This window comes from Cottoperca gobio, chromosome 20 (genome assembly GCF_900634415.1).
Source record: "Cottoperca gobio chromosome 20, fCotGob3.1, whole genome shotgun sequence".
Taxonomy (NCBI): Eukaryota; Metazoa; Chordata; class Actinopteri; order Perciformes; family Bovichtidae; genus Cottoperca; species Cottoperca gobio.
Genome location: NC_041374.1, coordinates 1,820,726 through 1,848,621, shown reverse-complemented (window position 1 = coordinate 1,848,621; position 27,896 = coordinate 1,820,726). Strand labels below are relative to the sequence as shown.

The 27,896-nt window shown below is 45.3% G+C and overlaps 1 protein-coding gene across 1 annotated transcript; it reads left to right on the top strand.

The window, feature by feature from the left end:
- Positions 1–27,885, top strand: cubn (cubilin (intrinsic factor-cobalamin receptor)). The gene is given in 68 exon segments (XM_029457861.1): positions 1–122; positions 561–690; positions 1,825–1,920; positions 2,011–2,049; positions 2,148–2,249; positions 2,745–2,848; positions 3,054–3,180; positions 3,306–3,474; positions 3,704–3,835; positions 3,936–4,031; positions 4,317–4,438; positions 5,003–5,195; positions 5,347–5,465; positions 5,543–5,777; positions 5,910–6,091; positions 6,326–6,488; positions 7,029–7,219; positions 7,475–7,631; positions 7,946–8,121; positions 8,294–8,459; positions 8,591–8,816; positions 8,931–9,061; positions 9,393–9,582; positions 9,690–9,850; positions 10,200–10,381; positions 10,729–10,885; positions 11,232–11,422; positions 11,551–11,710; positions 11,796–11,977; positions 12,490–12,658; positions 13,015–13,196; positions 13,578–13,734; positions 14,058–14,174; positions 14,278–14,391; positions 14,523–14,651; positions 14,772–14,904; positions 15,144–15,349; positions 15,721–15,902; positions 16,167–16,359; positions 16,620–16,817; positions 16,982–17,128; positions 17,233–17,423; positions 17,746–17,914; positions 18,095–18,269; positions 18,585–18,763; positions 18,940–19,149; positions 19,646–19,786; positions 20,110–20,294; positions 20,493–20,664; positions 21,170–21,373; positions 21,482–21,631; positions 21,735–21,856; positions 22,158–22,383; positions 22,693–22,880; positions 23,043–23,117; positions 23,119–23,200; positions 23,599–23,748; positions 23,870–24,055; positions 24,213–24,342; positions 24,680–24,897; positions 25,139–25,338; positions 25,456–25,618; positions 25,755–25,963; positions 26,248–26,392; positions 26,551–26,732; positions 26,927–27,092; positions 27,405–27,640; positions 27,732–27,885. Coding segments are annotated over 68 exon segments (10,890 nt in total). The 3' UTR covers positions 27,840–27,885.
- Positions 27,886–27,896: the final 11 nt, after the last annotated feature.

Here is a 27,896-nt window from a genome sequence, read left to right as displayed (position 1 = left end):
ATGGCGGAGACACTGCGGCTCTCATGGCTGTTCTTCATGCTTATCTTCCTTCTGGTGGGACTGCAAGGAGAGCCCAGCAACACTGGACACACGCGGAGCAAGAGGAGCGTCAGCTATGAGCAGTGAGTGGGGATCGAACAGGGATGTCTCGTTCAGTGAGGGATCACAGATGATGGCGTCCACCAGTATTACTCATATTACACATTACTGTAATACTGATATGTGTGGCCTCTCATTCCAATGCTTTTCTTTTTCTCATGTGTCAGGGAATAACGTCTAAGTATCCGAAGCGTCAAACTTTATGCTGTGAAATGTTAGTTTTTTATGTTTGATCTGAGCGCGTGGAACTCAATCACAAACGTTATGTTGGAAGTCTGCCTTGGTGTCCCAAGAGGAGCGAAGGAAATATGGTTTTATTGGATTTTTCCTTCAGGGAAATAAGGAGAAACTGAATATTATCTGAGGTTCACACCCTAAGCAAACCCTAAAGCTATTCTATTCCATAACCCGTAGAAGATATGTGAGTCTGTTGAGTGAGTTGTGCTGATTTGACCCCGTAGGCCTCGTATGCTGTCAGATAACGGTCACCTTGTCTTCACAACCGGTGACAATAAAGAGATCCGCTTCGCGACGTCAGCCAATGGCCGGGTGAAAGTGGATAATGAGGACCTCACCCAACTTATGAGCCAGGTAAGCTTCTTCCATCACTACAACTCATACGACACATGTGATGGATGGGCGAAGAGTTAACAGGATCAGACAGTCAGTGGTAACGAGGTAATGTAACTTCCCAAACCAGGAAGTATGCAAACAAATATTCTAAAGTTATGTTCCTATACAACTGAACAGCATTCTCAATGACGTTTCGAGGGAAACTTCTTTTGCTCCCGATTACAATGAGAGACAAATCAAAGTGTGTGTGTTCCACCATGGAGGTGAATGACCTCTACAATTGTACACTTCCTTCCTTTCTTCCTGTGCAACAAGTCGTCCGTGCACAGCCACGTGTTCTGAACATTATAGCTGTCCTCATCCTTGTTCATTATTCAGATGCTCCTGTTCTAATCTACGAGGTTTGGCTTTTATTTGTTGCAACAGCAAATTAGTTTACCCAAACAAGCCAGGAGATGTTGTACTTTTACTACATAACTGTCTCATTATAACTTCTTATCAGCTTTACACAGCTGAGCGCCTGCTGCTTCTCATATGAGGCTGGGGATGATTAACAGGTTAGGAAGCAGACACAGCAGTTTGGACAGAGAGCAGAGGTCAGGTGCAATATACCCATGATTAAAACTGTCACACGCACACAATCTTTAGATCAGCAAACGGCAGCTAATGTTGTTCTGGGGTGTTCCTTCAGTGTCAACTAATCATCCAGGAGCTGGATTCCATCGAGAGTCAACAGGACTGTTTATCTTGAGAGCAGCAGCTGCTCGTCCTCCAGAAGGAGCTAAAGGTCCATGTTGGCCCTGCTCTGATGACTCAGTATTTAGCAAGAGCAGGTTCCAACGTTCAACAGGTTCTTGGAAAGACAGCTGTGGCCGTGGAATATTCCTCCCACTTGTTGGAGTGTGGGTACTCCCTGGCGAGAACCCTCAGTGACGAAGCCCAGATGTTGAGTCTTAGCCGTTTCCTTTACACTTGATCAAACCTCCAAGGACTCTGGACCTTTTCTTTATTGAAGATGTAATTCTTCATTTGTTGTAGAACTCTGAATGAGACCGCACGACTGCACTCTTTACTGTACGTGGAGGATTTCTCCAGGAACAGTTTTGTCCTCAGCTTCTGTATACTGACGTGTCTGTAACTGTCTGATTTCAGATCAAAACCAACAAAGAAGACATTACTGACATTAAGACTCACGGAGGTGTAGTTCCCCCTGATATCACCAACAAACTCAACCAGCTTGATACCAAAGTAGGACATTAACAGCTAGTTCCTTGTATGTTCTATGCAATAAGTCATTGCTTGTATGAAACACAACTTGCTTCTTTCTATGTTTTCCAGGTGTCGACACTTGAGAGTAAAGTGGCTGTACTTGAGACGGTAACACATCTAGGAACAGTTTCTTATAATGTCTCGAACACAAGACTGTACCGCTCGTGTTCCTCTCTGTAACCTTCCGCTCCTCTTTTCTGCTCCAGACGGTGCAGAAGGTGTCCTGCAGCAGTAATCCCTGTCAGCATGGAGGAACATGTCTGAACTTACTCAACTCATACCACTGTGTGTGTCCCAACAACTGGGCGGTGAGTTCCTCACTGTAGGCATTGCTCAAAGTGACACTGGTGCTGCTTAAAAACACCTATTAAGTTAAGTAGAAACCAAGTTTCTCAAGGTTTCCTCCCTTTCTTTTGTAATCACTTTCAATTCTCATGTGGACGACACACAAGCACAATATCAAGTCCTCAGATACTAGAAGCTGAAACACGCACACTAGTGAAGGCCAACATGGTTTCTGAAAGATTGAACACCACACTCAGTTAAAGTGATGACCCTGTTCTTCTACAACTAGTCAGTCAAAAGACATGCATGAAAAACACAAAGACACAGAATCTGTATTGATGGAGAACACAAGGTGAAAACTGTCAATCAGATTCTTTGAGAAAAGGGCGTTGAAGTTAAACAACGATGGTTTGCATGTAATCATGTCCTTATTAATACTTTCTGCTGATTCTGAACCAGGTGTGTTTCTCCCATTCCGTGTGTGTGTGTGTGTGTGTGTGCGTGTGTGCGTGTGTCAGGGTCCTAACTGTGCAACAGATGTGAATGAATGCCAAGTGTATTCGGGAACGTTACAGAGTTGTCAGAATGGAGCAACCTGCGTTAACACGCCCGGATCCTTCACGTATGTCCGAAGCTTCCCATGATACTCTATTGATCGTAATGTTTTCCAAATGAAACGCACCAGCATGTACACACACACACACACACACACACACACACACACACACACACACACACACACACACACACACACACACACACGATTTAGTTTATGAATCCTCCTCTTTGAAAGTCTTTTTATATTTGATATTTCTGTTTGTGTGCAGTTGTACCTGTTCTCCAGAATGGACCGGGGTTCTGTGCACGGTGCGTTATGATGACTGCAGGAACGCCGGACAGGACCTGTGTGTGCATGGCACATGTATCGATGCAGACCGGGTTACACCTGGACAGGTAACCAGTCATGTCATTTGGCCTCCACGACTTGTTTATAACAATTCAGTATTATGTCAGTTTGTTGTTGTGTTTCTATGATTCTGTTTGTCGATATGTATGATTTTGGATTTCCCCATAAACAGCCTAAATATAAATGCATTTGTGAGAGCGGCTGGGAGGCTCCAGCTGGGAACCCGTCCTGTGTGGCTGATGTGAACGAGTGTAACCTGCCCAACAAGCCGTGCTCCCCCAACCCTGCTGTCCCCTGCTACAACACTCAGGGATCCTTCTACTGTGGAGCCTGTCCTGCTGGTAACACTCAACAACACTTTATTTACAATGAAACAAGCTGCAATCTTTCCCTTATTTCAGTAGTTGTTTAAACAAATATAATTCTATATGCACAATAATACACAAGCCAAATAGTTGTGAATGAACCCTGACAGATCAACGGAGAACTATAACACCACACTGACTTGTGTGTGCAGCTGTACACATGTGGCTGAATGTAAATGCAATAATTACCTCTAATATGTCTCAGGTTGGCAAGGCAATGGCTACAGCTGTCAGGATGTGGATGAATGTTTGATGAATAATGGCGGCTGCTCCTCCGCTCCTGTTGTGCAATGCCTGAACACCATGGGCTCCTTCCACTGTGGTCCCTGCCCTCCAGGTATGATGGGAACAATCTGATTCTGGATCCCGAGCAGTAAAAGCAACAAAACGACGAAACAAACACAATCTGCCTGATTTTAAATCATGTGTTTGTGCAGGTTATGAGGGGGATGGAAGAACATGCACCCAGAGCAATATCTGCGCTAACAACAATGGAGGCTGTTACCCGTTAGCTACTTGCTCCTCCAGCCAAGGTAAAAACAAACTTTCATTACTGCACAGGGAATATATATAATATATCATTAACACACTGTTAGAAAGCGTTATAAGTGTTTTATTCTACAATTTGTTTTTGGAATAATCGTGTCTGTATATAATACATATATTAGAATATTATTAACACAAGTAACAAACTCCTGTGTTCACATAATGTGGGACACAATCATGTCTTCTTCTTCTTCTTCTTCTTCTTCTTCTTCTTCTTCTTCTTCTTCTTCTTCTTCTTCTTCTTCTTCTTCTTCTTCTCCCACATCCACCAGGCACAAACCTCCCTATCTGCACCTGCCCTCCAGGCTACATAGGGAATGGTTTCGGACCGACTGGCTGCACCCAGACCAGCGACATCTGTCAGACCAACAACCCCTGTGTCAATGGACAGTGTGTGGTGAGTGTGTGTGTGTGTGTGTGTGTGTGTGTGTGTGTGTGTGTGTGTGTGTGTGTGTGTGTGTGTGTGTGTGTGTGTGTGTGTGTGTGTCTGTTCGGACATGGTTGGGCTTTATATGTGTGAGTTGTGTTTAAAAGATATAACTCCAGTCTTATTATTTAAATGCCAATGTAGCAAAACACACAGCGTAGATGTTGTCGTTCACCTGCAATTATTGTCTGTAAGATGACGATAATAAGAAGATCATCTGGTTGAGTTTTACTGAAGTACAGAAGCACAATCTAAAGGATCATAGAGAGCTGGAACCTTTACCTGCTGAGACTGAGTGCAGTCCCTGCTCTGTGTATCCCTCTCCTCACGTGGTTGTAATGCACAGCAGTCTAGTTGTCGACTGTAAGAAGAAGATCAGAAAACACTTCAGCTGTAGTTAGTTTGCAGTCCTCGTCTCTGCGTAGGCTTGTAAGGGATGAAACACACAATACACCACTTTTATATAAGCATGGAGACAAACAAGCATAGAAAACCAGTAATTGTCTGATTGGTGCACTTCTGCTGACACAGACCACCACCTCGGCTGCTGGCTACATCTGCTCTTGCAACTCCGGCTGGCAAGGAGTAAACTGTGAGCAGAACATCGACGAATGCTTAAGCCACCCGTGTCAGAATGGAGGAAGCTGCACTGACGCCATTAATGGATTCACATGTGCATGCAGTGCCCAGTGGACTGGCCCACTCTGCCAGACCCCACAGCAAGGTATTGGTATGAAGGGGAGGTGAAGGCAAGAGGAAGGAAGTGGGGTCCGTGAGAGGAGGTGGAGAAACAGCAGGGACACGATGAAGTGGATGATATCACTGACATAATATAACTGTAATCTGTTTCTAAATCCATGTGTGTGTGTTTACAGTGTGCGGAGGTTACCTGACTGGCCCTGCTGGTACCTTCAGTTACCCCAACACCCCGGGTCATGATGAATACGATCACCAGGTCAGCTGTGCCTGGGTGATCCGCGCCGAGCCAAACAAGGTGAGTTGTTTAGATTAGATTTGTTTCCTTTGTTTCTGGCCTTCTGCACAGATACTGATACGTTCTCTCTTCTTTAGATTCTACATATCACCTTCCCTTTCTTTCATCTGGAGAGCAGCACCAACTGCAACTTCGACTTCCTTCAGATTCATGATGGCGACAGCGCTTCTGCTTACATGATGGGAAAATACTGTGGCCAGAATAATCCGAATGAGCTCCTCAGCTCCCACAATTCTCTGTACTTCTGGTTTCGCTCCGACCACTCTATTAGTGCTGGTGGCTTCACAGTGGTCTGGGAGTCTCGGGACCCAGGTAGACCATGTTTCATCTGTGTTGGTTTGATTAATGATACTTATTGAACTTGAAAAAAGTAGTAGTCTTAAACTGTTTACTGCAAGTTTTTGTAGTGAAGCTCACAAAGGGCTTTGATCCTTCTCCTCTCAGAGTGTGGAGACGAACTAACTGCCCCCTATGGCAACATTAACTCACCTGGCTACCCTGGAAACTACCCGCCTAGCCGAGACTGCTACTGGTCGGTGACGGTGGATCCCGGCCTGCTCATCACCTTTGCATTCGGGACTCTTAGTCTGGAGCAGCATCCCGACTGCAGTTTTGACTTCCTGGAGGTGAGACATGTGCTGGATTATATCAAATCAATTAATCAAACAATCCCAGTCAACAGTAGAGCACACGTTCACACTAACACTCACCTGGTTGCTTGTACAGAGAACTATTACACAGTTCTGTAACACTGGCCCAGCTGTTGAGTTTGTGCCAAGAGTGGTACCACCATGCTAGGAAAGGCCACAATGCAGCATGACGACTTCTTGCAATTGTTTTTGTGTGGCCTGATGTTTTAGATCCGGGACGGTGTTCTACCTGAGGACCCAGTTCTGGGGAAGTACTGCAGTACTGCGTCACCTGCCCCCCTGCAGACCACCGGTCCAGCTGCATGGATCCACTTCCACTCCGACTTTAGTGTCTCTGACCGAGGCTTCCACATTACATACACAACATCACCAAGTAAGACAGTTAGTACAGTATGTCATCATTTAACACGTCATGCATGTATTCATATCATCAAGTGCTGTTAATGGCCCCAGTGTTGTGTTTATATTGTATCGTCTTTATTTCCTGGCTCAGCAGACATGTTCCAGCTGTAGCAGTTCTAGTTGTTAGAAGCCCATCTGGCTCAAACATGCAGTTAACGGCTGTGAGATTTGTTACCTTTACACTATGTGCCATGTTTCTGTTTTGCCATAGAAACCTAAGCAACATACATGTATTGTGTGAAGGTCTGAGGTTGTCTGATGGTTATTCGTGGTCTCACACTGCTCCCTGTTGGAGTGTCTGCAGCTCCGTGTTACTGCAAGTCCCCATGCATGCTTTGCAAAGCACATCATGTGTTTGCCTTCATATAAAAATGGAAGACTCACAATTTTAAATGAAGTTTCCACTTTAAATACTTCAATCATAGCTTCAGCACCTGGTGTGAACGCCCTGCTTTATGTTATGAGCTTCACATGAATGGACCTCTTCACTCTTGGATGTGTCGTGTCTCAGGTGACCCCGGCTGCGGCGGCACCTTCACTGACAGTGAGGGCATCCTCATCTCCCCCAACTGGCCCAACAACTACGCCCACAACCGCCAGTGTATCTACTTGATCAGGTTGCCGGTGGGGGAGCAGGTGGCACTCAACTTCACTCACATGAACCTGGAGAGTCACGGCAGCTGCACTTTTGACTATGTGGAGGTAGGACTTGTTTATGACTGATATCCTGATTCTTTTCTCACAATGTGCTTTACCAACGTGTAAATAATGCGACCCTGTATCTTACAGAATACATTAAGACACAATTTGCTTTGTATCATCCATCGTTGCAGCTGTTTTGCTGCCACCTCCTGTCTGATTGTGCAGAAGCATCCAGGCTGTTGAATAAGACTGCATTAAAACAGGACTTACTGCCTCCACCTCTCGTTCCTCTTCTTCCACTTGCTTTCTTTCCAGGTGCGTGATGGCAGACTGGAGACTGATCCTCTGATCGGGAAGTACTGCGGGAGTTCTCTGCCGGCTCCCATCGTCTCGTCCTCCAACTTCCTGTGGATTCGTTTCAGATCCGACAGCTCGGTCAGCCGGGCTGGTTTCAGGGCCGTCTACACCGTTGGTGAGATTCCACACATTCACAAACACGTGATACGACATCGTGTGTCTTTGTGTCGTTTGTTCTGTGATATATGTTTTAAAAAAAATGCATTTAATCAGAATGCAAAGATACGACACAATGCACAGAACTTTACCAAAGTTTATTTCTAAGTTTGGTTAAGAAATGTCTTGAGAAATAAAAAGAATTAAAGTCAAAGAGCTGGTTATTCAGTATATTCAGTCTAACAAACATGCAGTCAAAGATTGGAATCCAGACAGAAGATGAAGCTATGTCCAGTCCATGCACTGACCAACCAGTAACCCTTCTCTCCCCAGACTGTGGAGGTACTTTGTCTGGGACTGGGCAGTTACACTCTCCCTACCACCCCAATGCCTATCCCCACAACAAGGTCTGTGAGTGGGTCATCAACCAGCCGGAGGGATATGTGGTCACCCTCAACTTCCTGTCATTTGACATTGAGGGAGGATCCTGCCATTATGACTTTGTTGAGGTAAACACATTATAAACCAAAGTTTGAGAAGCTTTCTGATTTCACATTTTGTTGTACCATAGTTGATTTTGTGTTACTTTTCATCTCATGTGACGTGTGTATATATAATGGGTGTATATTGATGGATGGAAAGGATACTGGAGGAGTTATAATCGTGTCCTGCGTCTTCCAGGTCAGGGATGGCTCCACGTCCAGCTCTCCTCTGCTGGGGACGTTCTGTGGAATTGAGATTCCCTCCATGCTCCAGTCCACTCAGAGATCTTTGTACATCCGCTTCAAGACAGACTCCTCTGTCAGCAACCTCGGCTTTGAAGCAGCCTACGGCTCTGCCTTGGAGGGTAAGAGAAGCTTTGAGACATGAACTGCTCTTCTGCGTTAGAAACAAATATCTTAAAGTTAAAGTTAAGATTGTTCTAAAGTCTACCGATGTCTAAAATTGACACGTTGTCCATTTATTGTGCTGCCCCAGGCTGTGGTGACACCCTGACCAGTCCTTCAGGCTCCATCACGAGCCCCGGACACCCCAACAACTACCCCCATGGTGCCAACTGCACCTGGTACATCAGTGTTACCCCGGGCAACCTGGTTCGACTGTCGTTTGACTCCTTCAATCTGGAGTTCCACGTCGACTGTAACCATGATTACGTGGAGGTGTACGACAACGGCACTGTGCAGACTGGAACTAAGATTGGCAGGTACATATATATATATATATATATATATATATATATTATTAAGTAAAGCATGCATATTGCTTTGTATGTGTTGTACTTGGTGAGAAAAGAGTTTTGGGTGCTTTGTTTGTGCAGGTACTGCGGGCGGTCCGTGCCTCCTTCCATCACCAGCACTGACAGCCTGTTGACGCTGCTGTTTGTGTCTGACACAAGTTTAGTCATCGAGGGATTCTCTGCCAGCTATGTCTCAATCGATGCCGCCACAAGTACGCAACAGATAGTATTTTATGAATATATTCAGATACTGATACTCATAGATTAGTCCTGAACAACAAGACTGAAACTGACGAGCTGAGGTTTATTAAATCCTTATCTAAACGCTGTTGTAGAGGTACAGCAGGGATTTAACCTGTGCTAAAAACTTGTTTTTTCGTATTCTTATCCTTATTATCAGACTTTTTGTGAGGATTTACATCTACTTAAGATGGGCAGACGATGCATCTTTATTAATGTTGTAACCGGTCTATATTATACTACATATGACCGTAGTATGGCCACAATCTGATGACAAGGTTGTGCTTGAACCTCTCTCATCAGACTGTGGTGAGACTTTCAGGTCCTCTACGGGCTCCTTCAGTTCACCCAACTACCCCGACTACTACCCCACCAACAGAGACTGCATCTTCAAGATCATCGTGCAAGCCAACATGCAGATTATGCTGAACTTCACCAGCTTTGAGATGGAGGGCTCCTCTCCTTCCTGCACCTTTGACTTTGTAGAGATCAGGTAAGGACGATCAGAGGGGCAGGTTGTTGCTGTCTCTGGGGAAGAGACATTGTCAGAATCTGAAAAGATCCAGCTGGTAAAGTCCGACTGCTTCCATTGTTCTGCAGGGATGGCGGCTACGAGACGTCTCCCTTGATTGGTAAGTTCTGTGCCGCTCAAAGGCCTCCAGTCCTGGTGTCCCATAGCAACCGCCTTTGGGTTAGATTCCGCTCGGACAGCAGCGTCACATTTCGAGGATTCACCGCTCACTGGGACGGCACGCAGACTGGTGAGTGTTATGTTTTAGTGTTTAAGCAGAGCAAGTAAGTTATGATGTATTCATGTGTGAACTTTACAACTTCATGGAAATTAATCATGTTTTACTATTCTTGTTTTATTAAAGTCTACGAAATTACAACCTTTTGGTATAAAGTTGTAATAATCATTCTCTCTACACCATGTGTTGTTCGTTTGTTTGAATGGAAGGATTTAGTAATGTTCACACAGGGTTATTTTTTAATTACTAGTTTGCCGACATTTACCAACTCTCTTGCAAAACACATGAAATGCTTCATCCCTGTGCATCTTCCATCACCAGTCATCTTACTCTCCCAAATGATTTCATTCTTATTTCAAAGGTTGTGGAGGGATGTTGACAACTACATCTGGAGGACTTTCCTCCCCTAACTTCCCGCTGCCCTACCACCCTAACGCTGAGTGCTACTGGACCATCAGGACCAACCAGGGCAGCCAGCTCCTCCTCTCCTTCTCTGACTTCCACCTGGAGTCCAGCTCCGGCTGCTCTTATGATTACCTGGCTGTGAGTACTGAACCTCACAGAGTGTGCAGCTGCTTTCAGAGGATTAGTTAGTTTGGAATTGAAAGAGTGTTGGGATACCTGTTGTAACGCTGTCATGGAAATGTAGTAAACACTTCAAACACATTACTGAAAGGTAAATAAATACAACTTCTGACACAAATGTAAATACTTCAACTTGATTCAGGCTGTCAAGAAGTTAAAAATACCTTCAGCTAAATATATATGCTAATCATTGGTGTTATTTCATTTGTGTGTGTGTGTGTGTGTGTGTGTGTGTGTGTGTGTGTGTGTGTGTGTGTGTGTGTGTGTGTGTGTGTGTGTGTGCGTGTGTGTGTGTGTGTGTTTAGGTGTATGATGGTAATAGCAGCAGTTATCCAGAGCTGGCCAGGTTGTGTGGCAGTCAGTCGCCCAGCGCCATCAGCTCTTCCAGCAATCAGCTCTACGTCAAGCTACGCACTGACTACACCGTCAGCACAGGAGGCTTCCTGGCATCGTACACCACCAGTACGAAAACACACACACACACACACACACACACACACACACACACACACACACAAAGAGTGTGCACATGTAATAGCAGTAGTGTTGGATCACAAAGTGTGTGTTTTTAGCAGACGTGCAGGCGGGTAGAGTAAAAGCACAGTTACTTACTAACACCATGTACTCGAGCACTATTACCTTTACTTACAAGTACAGAAGTATCTACTGAAATCAGTACAATATGAATACAAAGAATAAGTAAATTATAAATAAATAAAAGCACAGATTTTAAACTCAAAACATACTTAGGTAGAGTGAAGACTTTGCAGCATTAATACTGCATTGTGTAATAGTGTTTGTGTTTCAGATTGCAGCAACATGCTCATCTCAAGCCGACACAAAGGAGCGGTGGAGTCACTCAACTTTCCCAACAACTACCCGCACAACTCCGAGTGCAGCTGGACCATCCAGGCCAGCAGCGGGAACACCGTCAACTACACCTTCACTGCCTTCCAGCTGGAGGACACCTCCAGCGTCTGTGACTATGACTATATCAAGGTGCACAGAACTACTTCATGAAACACATTGAAACACCTGAAGAAATCTTTAGAGAGCAAACTGTACACACAAAATGTTCGGATATGTTTGTGTGACTGTGTTACTTTCTCCAAACGTCACTGCTCTAGCTCTTTGATGGGCCTAACAAGCAAGCTCCTGTGATTGGCACCTTCTGTGGATACACTCCGCCCCCGGCCAACACCACCACGAGCTCCGCGCTCACCGTGGTGTTCAGAACGGACTCCTCTCTGTCCATGCCTGGCTTCCAGATGATGTGGTACCAGAATGGTAAGAGGGAAATGTCTCGTGTCGTTGTGGGCGAGGCGAGGCCGATGTTCTTTAGTCCCCTCTGACATGCCGTGTGTCCCTGCAGGTTGTGGGGGGGAGCTCTCCGGCCCCCGCGGCTCCTTCAACAGCCCAGACTACCCCAACAGGTATCCACAAAATAGGGAGTGCATCTGGTACATCACCACATCATCTGGCAGCAGCATCACCCTCACTATCCATGAGTTTGATGTGGAGTTCCACCAGGACTGCAACTACGATGTGCTGGAAGTAAGAAATGGATCCATCTGTCTGCTGCTGCACAGTGCACAGGCCGTCACAAAGTGCTGCACTCATTGCAACATATAAACAGGTGGTTTCTGAGACAACAGAGGCAACAACAACACTTAACAAGCCTTCATTGTGTGTCAGAAAAAGAATGTGTTCTCTAGTATTTCTACCCAAAAGCAGTGCTGGGAACAGCTGGGAAATATGCTAATGAGCTACAAAGTGGAAGCATTCAAGTAAAGTAAAAGTACTGCTGGCCTTATGTTCCACAGGGGACGAAAAGGATTAAGTAAGTAACTACCTCAAACATGTTCATTAATTAGAAAACATGAGAATTACAGCCGTGTAATATGGTTTGGGTGATGTAATCTATAATCATCGGCCTGTTCAGGACGTTATGTTAACAAACGACTCAGCCGTGTAACTGGTGACCTTTCAGTGTAAAATGGTTGTTTTTTAAACCGTGAACATTATTGTAGTTGGACTTTTGACCGTACATTTGAACTTCCCCGCAGGTGTATGGAGGCCCAGACCTGTTGGCTCCTCAGCTTGTCAAGCTTTGCAGCACCACAACCAGCCCAATGCTTGTCTCCAGCACCGGCAACCTGCTCACAGTGCGCTTCAAGTCCGATGCCTACGTCAGCGGGCGAGGTTTCAACGCAAGCTGGGCTGAAGTTCAGGGAGGTGGGTGGAGATGATTGAGTGCATGCCTCTGTGCCACTAGAGACTGTGTATGAGTGTCATCAGGGGGAGAGAGAGGTGGACGTAGCTTGATGAGGTAAGTTAAGTAACACGTTCATAAGGAAAGTCTTCTTGGGGAGGCAGGCACCATGCAGAGTGAAAGTGGCAACTTATCACTTTTGTTATAGTTAGTAGATACGTTTCAACACGAGCATACACATTATAACAGGTACTTCCAGGTTTACTCGGCCTGTCTTTGGGCCCAGCTTGCCTTCATTTGAGAGAACATGGTGCATCATGGGACATCAGAGACACCAGCACTCTTCGTAAGCTTTAATCCACCGTCCTTCTTCCTGCAGGCTGTGGAGGCCCAGTCACTGCTCCATCAGGCGAGATCCATTCTCCTTCGTATCCCAGCAGCTATCCCAACAACGTAGACTGCTCCTGGGTCATCAGCGTGAACCCCAGCCACCGTGTCTTCTTCAACTTCTCCGACATGGACATTGAGCCTCATAGCGACTGCCTCTGGGACTATGTGGCCGTGAGTAGTTTTACAGCCGTGTGTCACAGAAATATTGATTTGGGGTTTTCAGTACTTTATAAATGCAAGAGGTTTAATATAAGCTAGTTGTAGCTTTAGTCACTGACAGCTTAAATACTGATGTGTGCAGTAAATGGGAAAATGCCTTTAAATATCAAGTGACTTACTGTCTTACACTATAGGACATTTGCATAGGAAGCTGTTTTTGAAATGTCCTTCATGACTAAGCTGTAATTAAAGTAACGAGTTGCCTAGCAATGCCTTCTGTGTGAGTGTCTGTGTGGATTGGTGAACGAGAGGTAAAGTGTGAGTACTTGCTGCTTGTGCTTAGTATTTATAGCTGCATAGCTTGTCTTATACCGTACGTCTGTCCCTCTGTAGATCCACGATGGTCCAACCATCTCTTCTGCACTGCTGGTCCGTGTGTGTGGCACCACTCTCCCTCCCTCCTTCACCTCCACCCAGAACACCATCTATGTTCGCTTTAGGTCCGACTCCAGTCGCAGCCACCGAGGCTTCAGCGCTCGCTTCTCTGAGGGTGGGTCTCCTTCAACTTCTCTGTTTCTGTCACTATATATACTATACCTCGTCATGTTAACGTAAGGGCCTTTATAGGGATACAAGATTATTCCTCTTTCAATGAAAACACAGTGTCAGTTCTTCGGGTGCAGACGTGCAATTGTGCTTCACAAACACTTTGGGTATAACGAACAGAAGAGGCACACAAGTAGCTTCAAAGGATTCTAGTGATGAATCAGCATTTCTGTCTCATTAAGACCGTCTGCAGCTCGACCTGCGTGTTCTGGTGGTCGAGGGCTGGAAGAAGCTGAACATGTGATTTTGTTTGTTTGTTTTCAACAGCTTGTGGTGCATCCATCACAAGCGATGATATCGGTGGAGCCATTGCCTCGCCGATGTACCCATCAATGTACCCGCCCAATCTGAACTGCAGTTGGATCATCAGAGCACAGGAACCTTGTGAGTTACTTTAGTCAAAGACCTCCGACTGGAAAAGAGTTGTGTTGTATACACAATATGTTTAGTTTTGTTTTAACCTTTGACCTTGTCTTTCTGTGGCTAGTCAACCATGTGACCCTGTCATTCACTGACTTTGAGTTAGAGAAGATTAATAACAACTGCTCCCATGATGCTGTGGAGATCCTGGATGGAGACAACTACCAGGCGCCTTCTATAGGTAGTTATAATGTGTGTGTGTGTGTGTGTGTGTGTGTGTGTGTGTGTGTGTGTGTGTGTGTGTGTGTGTGTGTGTAATGAAACATGTGTAGCTTTAGATTCAAATCTAAATGTTGTGTCAAATCTTGTCAGGGCGCTACTGTGGCTTTGAATTACCTCACCCGGTGACATCCTTCAGTAACTCCATGGTGGTCAACTTCATCTCTGACTACGCTGTCTCCAAGAAAGGGTTCAGAGCCACCTACACAGCATCCACCTCCAGTAAGATGCACCAGCACTGCTCACAGCTGGAACTACACACAAATTACTGTAAATGTATGCTATTCTCATGCATGCACGTTGATACTGACTGAACTCCTTCTTCTCACCTCCTCTGCTCAGGTTGTGGAGGAAATCTGATGATGGAGAGCGGTGCCTTTAACAGTCCCAACTACCCAGATGCTTATCCACCGAATGTGGAGTGTGTGTGGACCATCAGAAGCTCACCAGGGAACCGTCTCCAGCTCTCTTTTATGTTAGTCTGTGATGTAATATTCTAAACTCGTGGTTCATTTGTTGGATCTTTCGACAGTATCCCATAGCCTTCTTCAGCAAATGGAACTTGCTCAGGTGTCAATACATGAGCGAAGTTCTTTATTGTAACGCATATTCACGCACGTAGCCAGGGGGGCCAAAGCAGATGCTTAGTTTGCATGTTTTATTCTTGTTTTTTGTACCATCAATTCTATCATTGTGTGTGTGTGTTTTGTTCAGTACCTTTCAGCTGGAGGGAGACACTAACTGTCACAATGACTTCCTGGAAATCAGAGAGGGCAACGCCACCGGCCCCCTGGTTGATCGCTTCTGTGGAAACTCGCTCCCCTCTAACTACACCTCTGTGATCGGTCACATCCTGTGGCTTAAGTTCGTCTCAGACGCATTGATTAGCGGAGCAGGATTCAGAGCCACCTTCTCACACTGTGAGTGTCTCTTCATCAGTCTTATATTAAATCACTATTTAATCATCATTGTAATTAATGTCTGTGTTTCACAACACCAGCATTTAATAACGATTAACTATGGTCCCTGCCAGGTCAACGTTTTTTAAGTTACTGAAGGTTGACTTGTTAGAGTGTTTCTACACCATGATATGGATGTTTTTAGATCAGAGGACTTCTTCCACCTCTGCTTGTGACTTTGTTGGTAAAAGGTCTTGCCCTCCTGCGAGTGTGTGTGATAGATATCGAAGTTTCACACACTGCTGGTGGTCAGTAGAGAAGGAAATAGAAGCGTTCACCATTCCATGCCACATACATGTAAATCTAACTTGGACTTCCTGGCTGTCTCTCAGTGTACGGAAATGATGTGGTGGGGGAGATTGGACAGATAGCATCCCCACTGTATCCCAGAATGTACCCCAATAACGCCCTGTACCGCTGGACCATAACTGTGGAGGGAGACAGCTACGTCCAGATCCGCTTTTTGGACATGGACATAGAGGACCTGCAGAACTGCTACTACGACCACCTCAAAGTAAGATTGTGTGTGCTGTGAAATCACATTTGTATCCATAATACAGCTGGCACTGCTGTGTCTAATTGTGTTGAAATGCAATGTATTGCTTCACATACTTCATTGCAACAGATGCATCACTTTATTGATTGCACATCAACGATGATGTCATGAAGTTCTCATAGTTACACATAGATTTGACATTGCAGTTAAACTGTTTTGTTGCCATGTGGTGTCCATTGATACGGCACCACCTCCTCCATTCTGCCCTTTGATCCCCTGTAGATATTCGATGGCCCCAGTGTTCATTACTACCCCATTGGGACCTTCTGTGGTCTGGCCCTGCCGCCTCCCCTCAGAAGTTCTGGAAGCACCGTCACCCTGCAGTTCCAGTCGGATTCAGTGGTGGTAGGACAAGGTTTCCTCGTGGAATGGACCGCTGTCCAGGACTCTGGACCCCCACCCACTATCATACCAGGTCAGACAGTTTGTCCCTTTGAGCCTTTTAAATAAACCACACAACATATAAGACATGCACACTTCATATATGCTACTCCACACTCAAACACAGAAGTAGAGGAACATCAGAAGGAAGTTAACCTTCAACATTCACTGTTTCGTTGTTATGTTATGTTTGAGTGGGACTGTATATATGCTCAGGGGTTTTTGTTCTTCCATTGATTATATGTACATTGCTTTCCTGACTTACTAAAGTGTGTGTGTGTGCGTGTGTGTCAGGTTCATGTGGTGGTGCGCTCATGACAGGGGAGACTCCTGGCTTCCTCTTTTCTCCTGGCTGGCCTGGAAACTACGCTCCCAACCAGGAGTGCACCTGGTTGATACGTTCTCCGGGCTCAACTGTAGAGTTGAACCTCTTGTATCTGGACATGGAAGACTACCCCACCTGCTACTTCGACAGCCTTGTCATTAGAGATGGTAAGCCATGACACGGGATAAAATAACCTTTATAATCCCCAAGCCTTTGATTATAAAAGCCATCCCCATGAAAGACCAAGAACCAAACCTGAATGGAGTCTGCAGTGTGTCTGTTTGCTCCTCTGGACTTCTTCTGATTCCCTTCTGTGTCTGTGTGTTCTCAGGTGCGAGCAGTCTGTCCCCCGAGCTGGCCACTGTGTGTGGTCGGGATCCTCCAGCTTCTCTCCACTCAACCGGAGACTCCATGTACATCCACTTCTCCTCAGACAGCAGCGTCAGTGGCCGAGGCTTTAATGCCTCCTACTCCAGCGGTAACACACCAGAGGCAGATTAACATCTCCTGTCACGCTCTACTGCTGCCACTTCTATACAAGAAGGATGAACATCTTAATAATAATCCTCCTTGTGTTTTAAGGTTGTGGTGGCCTGTTGCACGTAGACAGGGGCGTGCTGAGCAGCCCCCACTACCCCCAGAACTACCTGCCTGGTCTGGATTGTAGCTGGCATGTGATGGTGACGCCCGGCTTCAGGGTCTCTGTCACCTTCCAGAGCCCCTTCCAGATTCAAGGCTACGGAACTCAATGCAGCACCGGAGACTACGTGGAGGTAATCGCTCGTTGTTTACGGTCCGATTAGCAACTTCAGATGCGATAATGCAGTTGGAGTTCAGAGACGACGTCTATACGAGTGTGTTGTATATCTGCATTCATACGCCAAATCCAGTTCCCTCTGACTTAGTACTTCTAGATATCTTGTCCCCGACTCCTCTGGATCTGTCTCCTTCTCAACTCTACTCGTGTATCTTGGTGTTTGAATAAATCTAAAAGATATAAACTATTCAACATTTTCATTTTATTTTAGGTTTCACTTCTCTCTGCCTGAAGTTTTGGATCCTCTATTAATGATCAGTTATGATATATCTCCACAGCTCAGGAATGGTCCAGATGTTTCAGCTCCACTGCTGGGGGGACGTCTCTGTGGTTCGAGTCCACCATCCCTCCTCCAGACTACAGACAACAACCTCTTGATTCACTTTGTATCTGATGCCAGCAATGAGAACAGTGGCTTCAAGCTGACCTTTGAAGCCCACAGTCAGGGTATAACCAACCTACACAATAGAATTCATCACAACATAAACATAAGTGGTGTTCGTACAGCAGTGTCACATAACGCCAATGGATGGTCTGAACAGTGACCAAGGAAGTGTTTGTTTCTCTACCAGTAATATTACTTCATTTAATTTCTTTAATGAGTTTATGTTTTATATCTTTCTGCAGCGTGTGGAGGCTTCATTGAGCTGAATGATAACGATCCTCCAGGATATATAACTTCCCCTGACTACCCTCAGAACTACCCCCAGAACATTGACTGTGTCTACGTCATCACTGTGCCCAATGGAGAATCTGTCCAAATTGACTTTGAGGATGAATTCTACATTGAACCCACAGCCAGGTACATCTGGAACTCTCCTTTAAGGCTTTTATTGTTTTATTTATTAGTATTGTGTGTGTGGAAACTGAACTTATTGATACATGCAGTGAAAATCATTTGTACTCGTCACCCCTTTAAAATTATCATCATTTTGGTATAAGCTCAACTATGTTCTTACAAATAAATGATACGTAAATTCATGCGACCACTTGACACGTTCTGGTTGTTGAGAGTTAAATAGGCCAGACACTGTTGGAGGAAGTTTTTGTTTCCCATTCTGACATCTTCTAGCAGCATTGTGTTTGTGATTGTGACATGTTCTCATGTATTCCTCAGCTGTTTGTACGACTACCTGGAGCTGCGTGATGGCTCGTCTTCCAACGCCGACTTAATTTCGCGGCTCTGCGGCACCACCCGACCATCCACCCAACATTCAACAGGTTCCTCCATGCTGCTGCGGTTTCGCACCGACACCAGCGTCACGCACAAAGGCTTCAAGGCAAAGTACTCTATAGGTAGGAAAATCACAAATCATTTGTTTTCTAAATCCATGGCTTGGTTTCCGGATGTGGCTCAGACCTAACAACACAAATAATATCTTATATAAGTACAGAAACACAGACTTTGAGCCACATTTATAAAAAAAGAGGCAGCCTAACATTAAGCCCGTTTTATCTCCAATCCCTCACAGCAACATGTGGAGGTACGTACATCGGCCAGAGGGGTACGATCAGCAGCCCGGGCTTCCCAGGATCCAACTATCCCGACAGCTCCAGTTGTGAGTGGTACCTGGAGGGGCCCACAGGCCACTACCTCACCCTCAGCTATGGGAGCTTCAACCTGCAGGCCTCCACAGGATGTTCTGCTGACTACGTGGAGATCAGAGAGTACAACGCCTCAGGTGAGAAAACAGGATCTTCAGACCCAACACCAGAATACACAATTAATAAAAAACAGTTTTAAAATTGCTTCTGCAAAATTCTTCTAAGCTGAAAAACCCCAATTGAGACGTATATTCATCTACATGTCTAAATAATATCAGCATATCCCACGTCTAAATCAGAAAATTGTCTAATACTGTATCCTGTTTACTATATTGTCATATTCTGAATAATAGTGGAATATTATTGTGCACGTGAACAAAGTCACTGTAATTGGTCCGTTGGCTGTTTGTTGTAAATAAACATGAGTCATTGTCACCAATCATAGTGTACATATTTCCACAGCATGAGTTTATATTTCCTTAATAGAATGAAATAGAAAAAAGAAATAAATGGAGGTAAGAAAGGACTAAAGAGGCTAAAAGCCAAATTACTTGACACTGACATGACGAGATGCAAAGATGCAACTCACCGACTCACCATCAGATACATTTCTGTGTTGCACTTTGTGTGTAGGGCGCATACTAAGCCGACACTGCGGTGCCGCCCATCCTCTTTCCATTGACACGTCTGACAGTTTTGCATACGTGAAGTTTGTCAGTGACGCCAGCGTGAACGCACCCGGCTTCAGTCTGACGTTTGAAGCCAGCGTTGAAGGTACGATCATCTCCATAGAAAAGGATTGTTAACAAACATTGACATGATTTTGATCAATGCAGCTCACATATGAAAATGGCTGACTTCCTGTTTAACTATGACACTTATTACAATCTCTCACTGAGGGTTATAGTTACTTACTTCATATATTATACAGTATTTAGTGTGTTGGTATTCTTACTGTACATCATGGACAATTATTCCTAAGTAGGTTCGCTAAATATGCCGGACTTTGGCATTTCTTACTTCAAAGGTCAAAAATGTTTGTTCACTCATGAAATGTTATTTCTTTGTTTTACTTTCCCTCCCCGTCACGACTACAGTGTGTGGAGGAGAGCTGAATGCTCCTTCAGGAACTATCTCCTCCCCCAATTACCCAAACTTGTACCCACACAGCCGGGTGTGTCGCTGGGAGCTGGTGGTGCCACAAGGCCGCCGGGTCACACTCACCATCACTGACCTGCGGCTTGAAGATTCTGGTTCTTTCTGCACATTTGACTACGTCGATGTGAGGGCTTTTCTCACAATATTTCCTCAAGTGTCTTACTTTATTGTGACTGTTTGTAATCAGTGTTAAACTCGTAACTGCACCTTCACACCTCTTTGTGTAAGCCCACACTCAAAGGAAGACCTGATCGTAAGAATGTTGCTGCCGTGCTACAGACCCAGTAACCTGTGTCTCCATCATAACCTCTGTGTCTTCTAGGTACTGAACGGGTTGATGGTCGATGCCCCTCGCCTGCAGAGATTCTGTGGTAGCGTACCAGCAGGCACACAGGTGCACTCCTCCGGCAACACCATGACCGTTGTGTTCAGCACCGACTCTTCTGTTTCCAATGGTGGCTTCATGGCTTCCTACTCCTCTGAGGAGCCTGCAGGTTAGATATCCATCCATGTGTAAAGCATAGAGCCTCAATTAATGTTCACATTCACTTGATTTGGAAGAGGAGGGAATAGCACAGTCACTAATCCTACTGTGTTCTCCAAGAATGTCAGATATCCAAAATCATTAGGCTCTGAAAGACTTGTTCTTCTTAAATGAAGTATCTACTCCTACATGCCAAACACTAGAGTTTATTTAACAGATATGTCAGGCTCCAATGCAAACAAACTGAAAACAGTATGCATATTACACTTGGTAAAGGGTATAGCAACATAACCTTTATCCCCCTCCCCCTTACAGAGTAATAATCTTGTCAAATACAAAATAAGTGTTGATCTATTCGTCATTATGGAGGATGAAGTTTGTGCTGCTGTTGAATTGTTTTGTGTTATACTGTACAGAGAGATGTTTCTAATAGTTATTTAAGCCTTATTTTCATCAATATAGTGTTTGTGTTGATATATTGAGTGTGTATGTGTCTCTCATGTTCATGTTGTTAGAGTGTGGTGGAGTCCTGAACAACCCAACGGGTGGGAACTTCACCTCTCCTGGGTACCTGGTGTCAAACTACAGCAACAACCTCAACTGTGAGTGGCTGATCCAGAACCCACAGCACGTCAATTCCTCTATAGTGGTGCTGCTAGAAGACCTGCACCTGGAGAACCACCAGACCTGTGCATCGGACTACCTTCAGTTCCGCTTAGGTGAGCCACACAGAGCATCGGCTCCAGGATGCACTGAAGATGGATGGATGGATGGTTATATCTGTCTTTACGTGTTGCTTTTGTAAAACCTTCTACCCTCTCCTTCAGGTGACTCAGATGGGGAGCTGTTCGACAAGTTTTGTGGGCAGACTACCCCCAACCTTCCCATTGTGGTCTTTACCCCAGAGCTCTGGGTCCATTTCAAGACTGATGCCTCCCAGGGAGACCTGGGCTTCAAGGCCAAGTACTTGTTCTCTGGTAAGACAGACTTAGGGAATACATAAATGTGGCTTTGACATCTGTCTGATCTAGCAGATATGTTTCAATCAAAGTTCTTATATGGATCATTATGTCTTCGCAGAGTGTGGAGGCTGGCAGACAGGCGAAGGAGGGGTTGTATCCAGTCCTAACTACCCCAACATCTACCCCAGCCCCAGTCGCTGTGCTTGGCTGTTAGAGGCCCCCGTGGGCCACACTATTAAGGTGAGTCTGCACCATGGCCTAGTGCACTGAACTCAAAGAATGGAAGGAATTTACAGTGATATCCTGTCTGCGGTGTTTTAACCATCATGTCTCCAACTGGTGGTGAGATGTTGCTGTTGGCAGCATCATAGTGATTCGATCTAGTGATGGTACAAAACTAAATAAACAGTCACCATTTAGATGAGCTGAGACAGAGATCACTGTGTGTGTGTGTTGAAGTTATTAAAACCCAGGACCTACAGCTTGGTAGCCACCTACACTGTACAAATGCCTTGTTTTCCACACCCTTGTTTTACTGCAGCTAACCTTCAGCCACTTCAACCTGGAGCCCCACACTCAATGTGGCTGGGACTCTGTCACCATCTTTAATGGAGGATCCCCTGGATCTCCTGTTATTGGCCAGTACTGTGGGACCACCTCCCCAGGAACCATTCAGTCAGGATCCAACAAGCTTGCTGTCGTCTTCCTGGCTGACCATAGTGTGTCCCGTGGAGGCTTTAAGGCCACCTGGTCTGCTGATTCCTCAGGTGGGTTTAGACTTGCTAAATGAACATGCTGCACATGTCCTGTACTGAACTGATTAACTGGTAGAACTTCATACAATGAGGAGCACACATATGGATCAAAACGTTGCTGGAGGTCAGGTTTTATAAAGCCCCTTCCACAAAGTTTCTTGGAAGTTCTGAAATTAGTCCACACCCTTCTTCTGGCCAGGGATGAGACCAGCGACCCTGTGAAGGAGGCTCAGTCTGCTTTTATCAGTGTTCTCAATAGTTCATATTATTTGTATGATACATGAACTTCATACGGTCACTTTTTGTTTTTTTCCCGGCCAGGCTGCGGAGGGGTTATACATGCTGATACGGGAACAATCAAGTCTCCAAACTATCCCCAGAACTTCCCGGCCAATGTGGAGTGTTCCTGGAAGATCATTGCCCATGAGGGGAACCACCTGGAGATGAGCTTCAACAGTGATTTCCAGATTCCAGACAGCAGTGGGACCTGCCAGAGCAGCTATATCAAGGTACCAGAACTGAACTACATGTTCAAATGATGAGTTAGTTCAGGGACTAGTAAGAGGAAAACAATTCTGCTGTGTATTTATGATTTTGCCTCTAATATCCGAACAATTGATTGTTCATTTAAGTTGTTAACAGTTTCTTAATCAGTATGCATTTTCTTGCAGGTGTGGTCAGGTCAGACCCAAAATACTGAGGCTTTGCTGTCAACAGGCTGTGGCTCCGGTGGCCCCGCGCCCCTTCGTTGCTCCATATAACATCATCTCAAGCCGATTCCAGGGCACTGAAGCCACTGGCAAAGGTTTCTCAGCCTTCTTCAGCACCAGTAAGAGCCAGGCCGCCACGACAGCATCACAGTGTTCATAGGAACTTATAGATTTACTCTAACAATGTTTGAATCTGAAACACAGTAGCCTTGAATATCAGGTACCTGTGTTTGTTCAGAACTGATCTTCTCTCACAGGAGAGTGCAGATTACTTGTCATTTGATTTGTAATGTGATTAACTGGAACCATGATCTTTTTCCTAAACATAACAATGTAGTTTTAGCGCTTAAACATATCGGAACTGAAATTGAAACGAAACTGCGATTATTTCATAGTGTTGGCTGTGCACCTTCTGGCCATTTAATGGGCTGATAACAGTCTAACGGATGTGGAGTGAGGAACGAGGTGGCCAGTCCCAACAAAATGTAAAGAAAGTCTGATGTCTTCTGTTTTTTAGGGTGCGGCGCAAACTTCACAGCTTCCAGCGGTCGTGTGGTTTCTCCAAACTATCCAGCTGACTACCCCAACTATTCCAACTGCAACTACACCATCGACGTTGGAGAGCAGACTGTGGTCGTCCTCACCTTCAAGGTCTTCCAAGTAGAAGGCAAGTATAGCATTGGCAACATATGGACAAAGAATATCCTGCAGATGGCTTGTCTCCCTTTTCAAAATAAATGTTTCGTATTCTGTTTGTTGAGTATTTGCCGTGTCTGTCTGTTGTCCAGCACACTCAACCTGTCAGTATGATGGGCTGAAGATCTACAACCTGGCTGCTGGTGGCTCTCCTATTGCCACTGTGTGTGGTCACAGCATCCCGGGGCCCTTCTCCAACTTTGGCCCCATGTTACTCCACTTCTACTCTGACTCTGTGATCCCCGACGGTGGCTTCATGGCAGAATACACAGCCATTCGTAAGTAATGACGAGGAGAAACAATTGCTATATTCTAATGAGCAAATGTATTAACAGTTGTTGTAAACAAAAACAAGGCCAGAATGTAAAGACTTTGGACAAAGGCATCTGTCAAATGTGTGTGTGTGTGCGTGTGCGTGTGCGTGTGTGTGTGTAGCATGTGGTGGCTTCTTCAACAGCACTATGGGTACAGTGAGCAGTCCAGCACTCTCCATGACCAACTACCACCACGACATCAACTGTACCTACCACATCATGGTCCAAGCTAACAGAGTGGTGGATATCAAGTGAGTATTCAGTGTCTGTATAACTTGAGAGTGGGAACTGAAAGTGTATTTGAGACATACCTTTTCAATTACGCCAACACTAGTTTTCTTAGACGACAAACTACAGTGCTACTAATAAATCTAAGAGAACGGGAGGGCAGAGAGACAGAGAGGAATAGAGGGGTCCAGTGGATGACCTCTACTGGACAGGTTACATGTTGCCACAGTACAAACTGCTGGTTGCACTTGGGTTATTCCACTAATCTGTAGCTTTGTGACTGCGCATCAGGATGTTGGTGCGTAAGAGCTTCAAAGCCTCTACTTCAGCCCTTCATGTTCTCCTTTTATCTCTCCATAGGTTTAACACCTTCCACCTGGAGGCATCTTCTTCCTGTCGCTATGACTACGTGGCGGTGTATGATGGACAGGACACCTTGGCGCCCTTGCTGGGGAAATTCTGCGGTGCAGTTCTCCCACCCGATCTGCGCTCCTCCACCAACCAGGTGTTCATCGTCTTCAGGACAGATGCCACAGTGAACGGGATTGGCTGGAGGGCGACCTACAGTGAGACACTCGGTAGGTCAATGTTACTGAGTCTTTGATCTTATGGATGGAGTAGCTATTTCCTTTTTTTCGCAGCTCATGCATGCATTAACAAAAACTGAAAAAAATTAGCTGTGGTCACATACCGACTCGTTTTTTGTGGTACTTTGGTTAAACACAAATTTGTAGCACCAACGTTTATCTTTTCCCTGATCAGTTCACACATGATAAGTCAGAGGGAGTGGCTAAGTGCTAGTTTCTGAATATCCTGCAGGTCCGGCACAGGGATGTGGTGGCTACCTGTCCATGCCCATGGGCCGTTTTGGTTCTCCGGATCCAAACCTTGATGGGCGCTATGAGACCAGGATGGACTGCATGTGGACCATTGAGACGCCGGCCAACAATGTTGTCAACCTGACCTTTGAGTCCTTTGACCTTGAGAGCTCCACTTCTTGCCGCTACGACTACGTAAAAGTAAAGAACCCCCCATCACTGAAATATGATTGGCATATGTTACTTTTCTTTTCATTAGAACATATAATGTTGTGCTATTTGTTGTTAATGTCTTGAATGCATGTGAATCTCTATCAGGTGTATGATGGAGACAACACTAACTTCCCTCTGGTCGGAGCATTTTGCGGAAACTTAATTCCTGCTTATTTTGTATCGAGTGGAAACTTCCTGACTATTCACTTCGTCACTGATAGTTCAGTGCAGAAACGAGGCTTCAATGCTACCTACAGAGCTCTGCCATGTAAGACACTATCTACTCTCTCTTTACTAAACTGTACTCGCTACAGAAACAAGGCGTAACCCAAAATGACTGTGGTCAAATCCGCTTTTAAATGTTGTGCTTTTTTCAAACCGTCTGAATGTGTGTGTTCCCTCAGTGGTTTGCGGCGGGACTCTGAATGCCACGACCGCCGTGCAGACCCTGACTTCACCTTACTACCCCAGTGCCTATCCTCCGTTCACCTCCTGCCGCTGGATCCTGGATGCTCCAGCCCAGGAAACCGTCCAACTGTCGGTCAAATCCTTTGTCCTCCAGCCGAGCCAGAGCTGCTCCGCAAACTACCTGGAGATGAAGGACTGGCCTGAGGTGAGGGTCATGTCGGCCTTAAAAAGAGGATGAGGGAGGGAGGAGGCTCACGCAGAGATCAGTTTATATACTGATGGATTTAATAGTAGTTAAGCTTTTAAATTGATGCTAAACTCACATACAGTATCTACTATAACAACACCAGGTGGATGGCCTGCAACAGCCTAAACAACCCAAACGTTTCAGAGCTCCTCTGAACATGTTTGTTGTCAAAGCATTAATAAAAGCCTCCTGCAGGTGTAATGTAATATCCATTCTGACTGAGGGGGTTCTTGTGTTTGCAGGGAGACTATGGACAGTCACATAAGTTCTGTGCCTCAGATACTCATCCACCAGACTTCTACAGCTATGGCAGAACAATCCTCGTGAACTTCAAATCTGACGCCTTCATTGCAAGAAATGGCCTGAGTTTCACCTATCAGATCTCCAGTAGGTATCTGTAGTAACTGTGGCAAGATGAGAAATAAAACCAAAATAATGTTGCTCAAGTAGATTAGTTTAAACAACATTGTAGTCGTGGGCATGATGGGTACTGAGGGAACTTGGTTCCAGATAAGTGCTGTGACCATGTTGCTGGTGATCTCCAGGCTGTAGCCGAACCTATGAACAACAACATGGCTACCTGAAGAGTCCGGGCTGGCCGGACATCTATCCCCACAACGTAGACTGCACCATCATCCTGAAGGCGCCACAGAACAGCTCCATCTCCTTCTTCTTTAACAATTTCGATGTGGAGAGCCACAGCCAATGTGAATTTGACTACCTTGAGGTAAAACAACCGGCACACATACAGAGACATATTTATATAGAATATATGAAAAATCATATATAAAATAATCAACTGTCTTGTTTTTAAAACTCTAATTTGACAGGTGTCTTAAAATAAGCTCATCTACCTTCTCTCTGTGGTTCTGAGACGTGTGAGTGACTCAGTGAATCCCAACGCTCTCTGTTTTCTCACAGATCCGAAATGGCAGTACAGCGTCGTCGCCACTGATTGGTCGGTTCTGCGGCAACACCTTGCCCAGCCCCATCTTCCCACAATCCAACCAGCTCTACTTACGCTTCAAGAGTGACTTCTCCCAAGCACATGATGGCTTTGAGGCCACATGGACATCCTCCCCTCACGGTCAGAGCTGTTTCCATTCCAACCAAAGACCAAAACACTTGCTGTCAACAACTAGTACATGTTAAACCTAAGATAATGTTGTGTCCACATGACTGTAGCACTAGAGAAGCAGGTGTAAAGTGGACATATCTATTTCCTTTGTCCTGGTTTTACTGTCTTAGGTTGTATCTTGTGTGTCTCTATGTGGTCGATGTTTTTGAAATGTTTAATATTTTCTAGTTTTTCCATTATTACAGTAGAAATGTTTCTTGTCTCCCAGTTTGCTCACCCTGTTTGTGTCTTAGCTGAAGCATCTCTGTGTTTGTGTACCAGGTTGTGGTGGCACTCTGTATGGAGACCATGGCTCATTCTCAAGTCCCAACTACCCAGGCACATATCCCAACAGTACCCACTGTGAGTGGGACATTATGGCCCCCAGAGGCCGCGTGGTGACCGTCACCTTTGCCCAGATCAGTATTGATGACCCTGGAGATTGCCAAAACAACTTCTTGAAGTTGTATGATGGCCCAGACACGTCCTCCCTGCCTGTTGGACCTTACTGTGGAGCGGTACGTCAACCAACAAAGCAGTTACTACTTGCGAAGAACCAAACAAATTTGTTGAACTTTTGAATTAACAAGGATTTTATTTTTTGTTTAGGAAACCAACATCGCTCCATTCACAGCCTCCTCCCATCAAGTCTACATCGTTTTCCAAGCCCAGTACGCCGCCCTGCCTTCAGGATTCAGACTCACTTGGAGCAGCTGAAAGGATTAAAGACACACACACAAACAAACAAATCATGCAATCACATTTTTAAGGTAA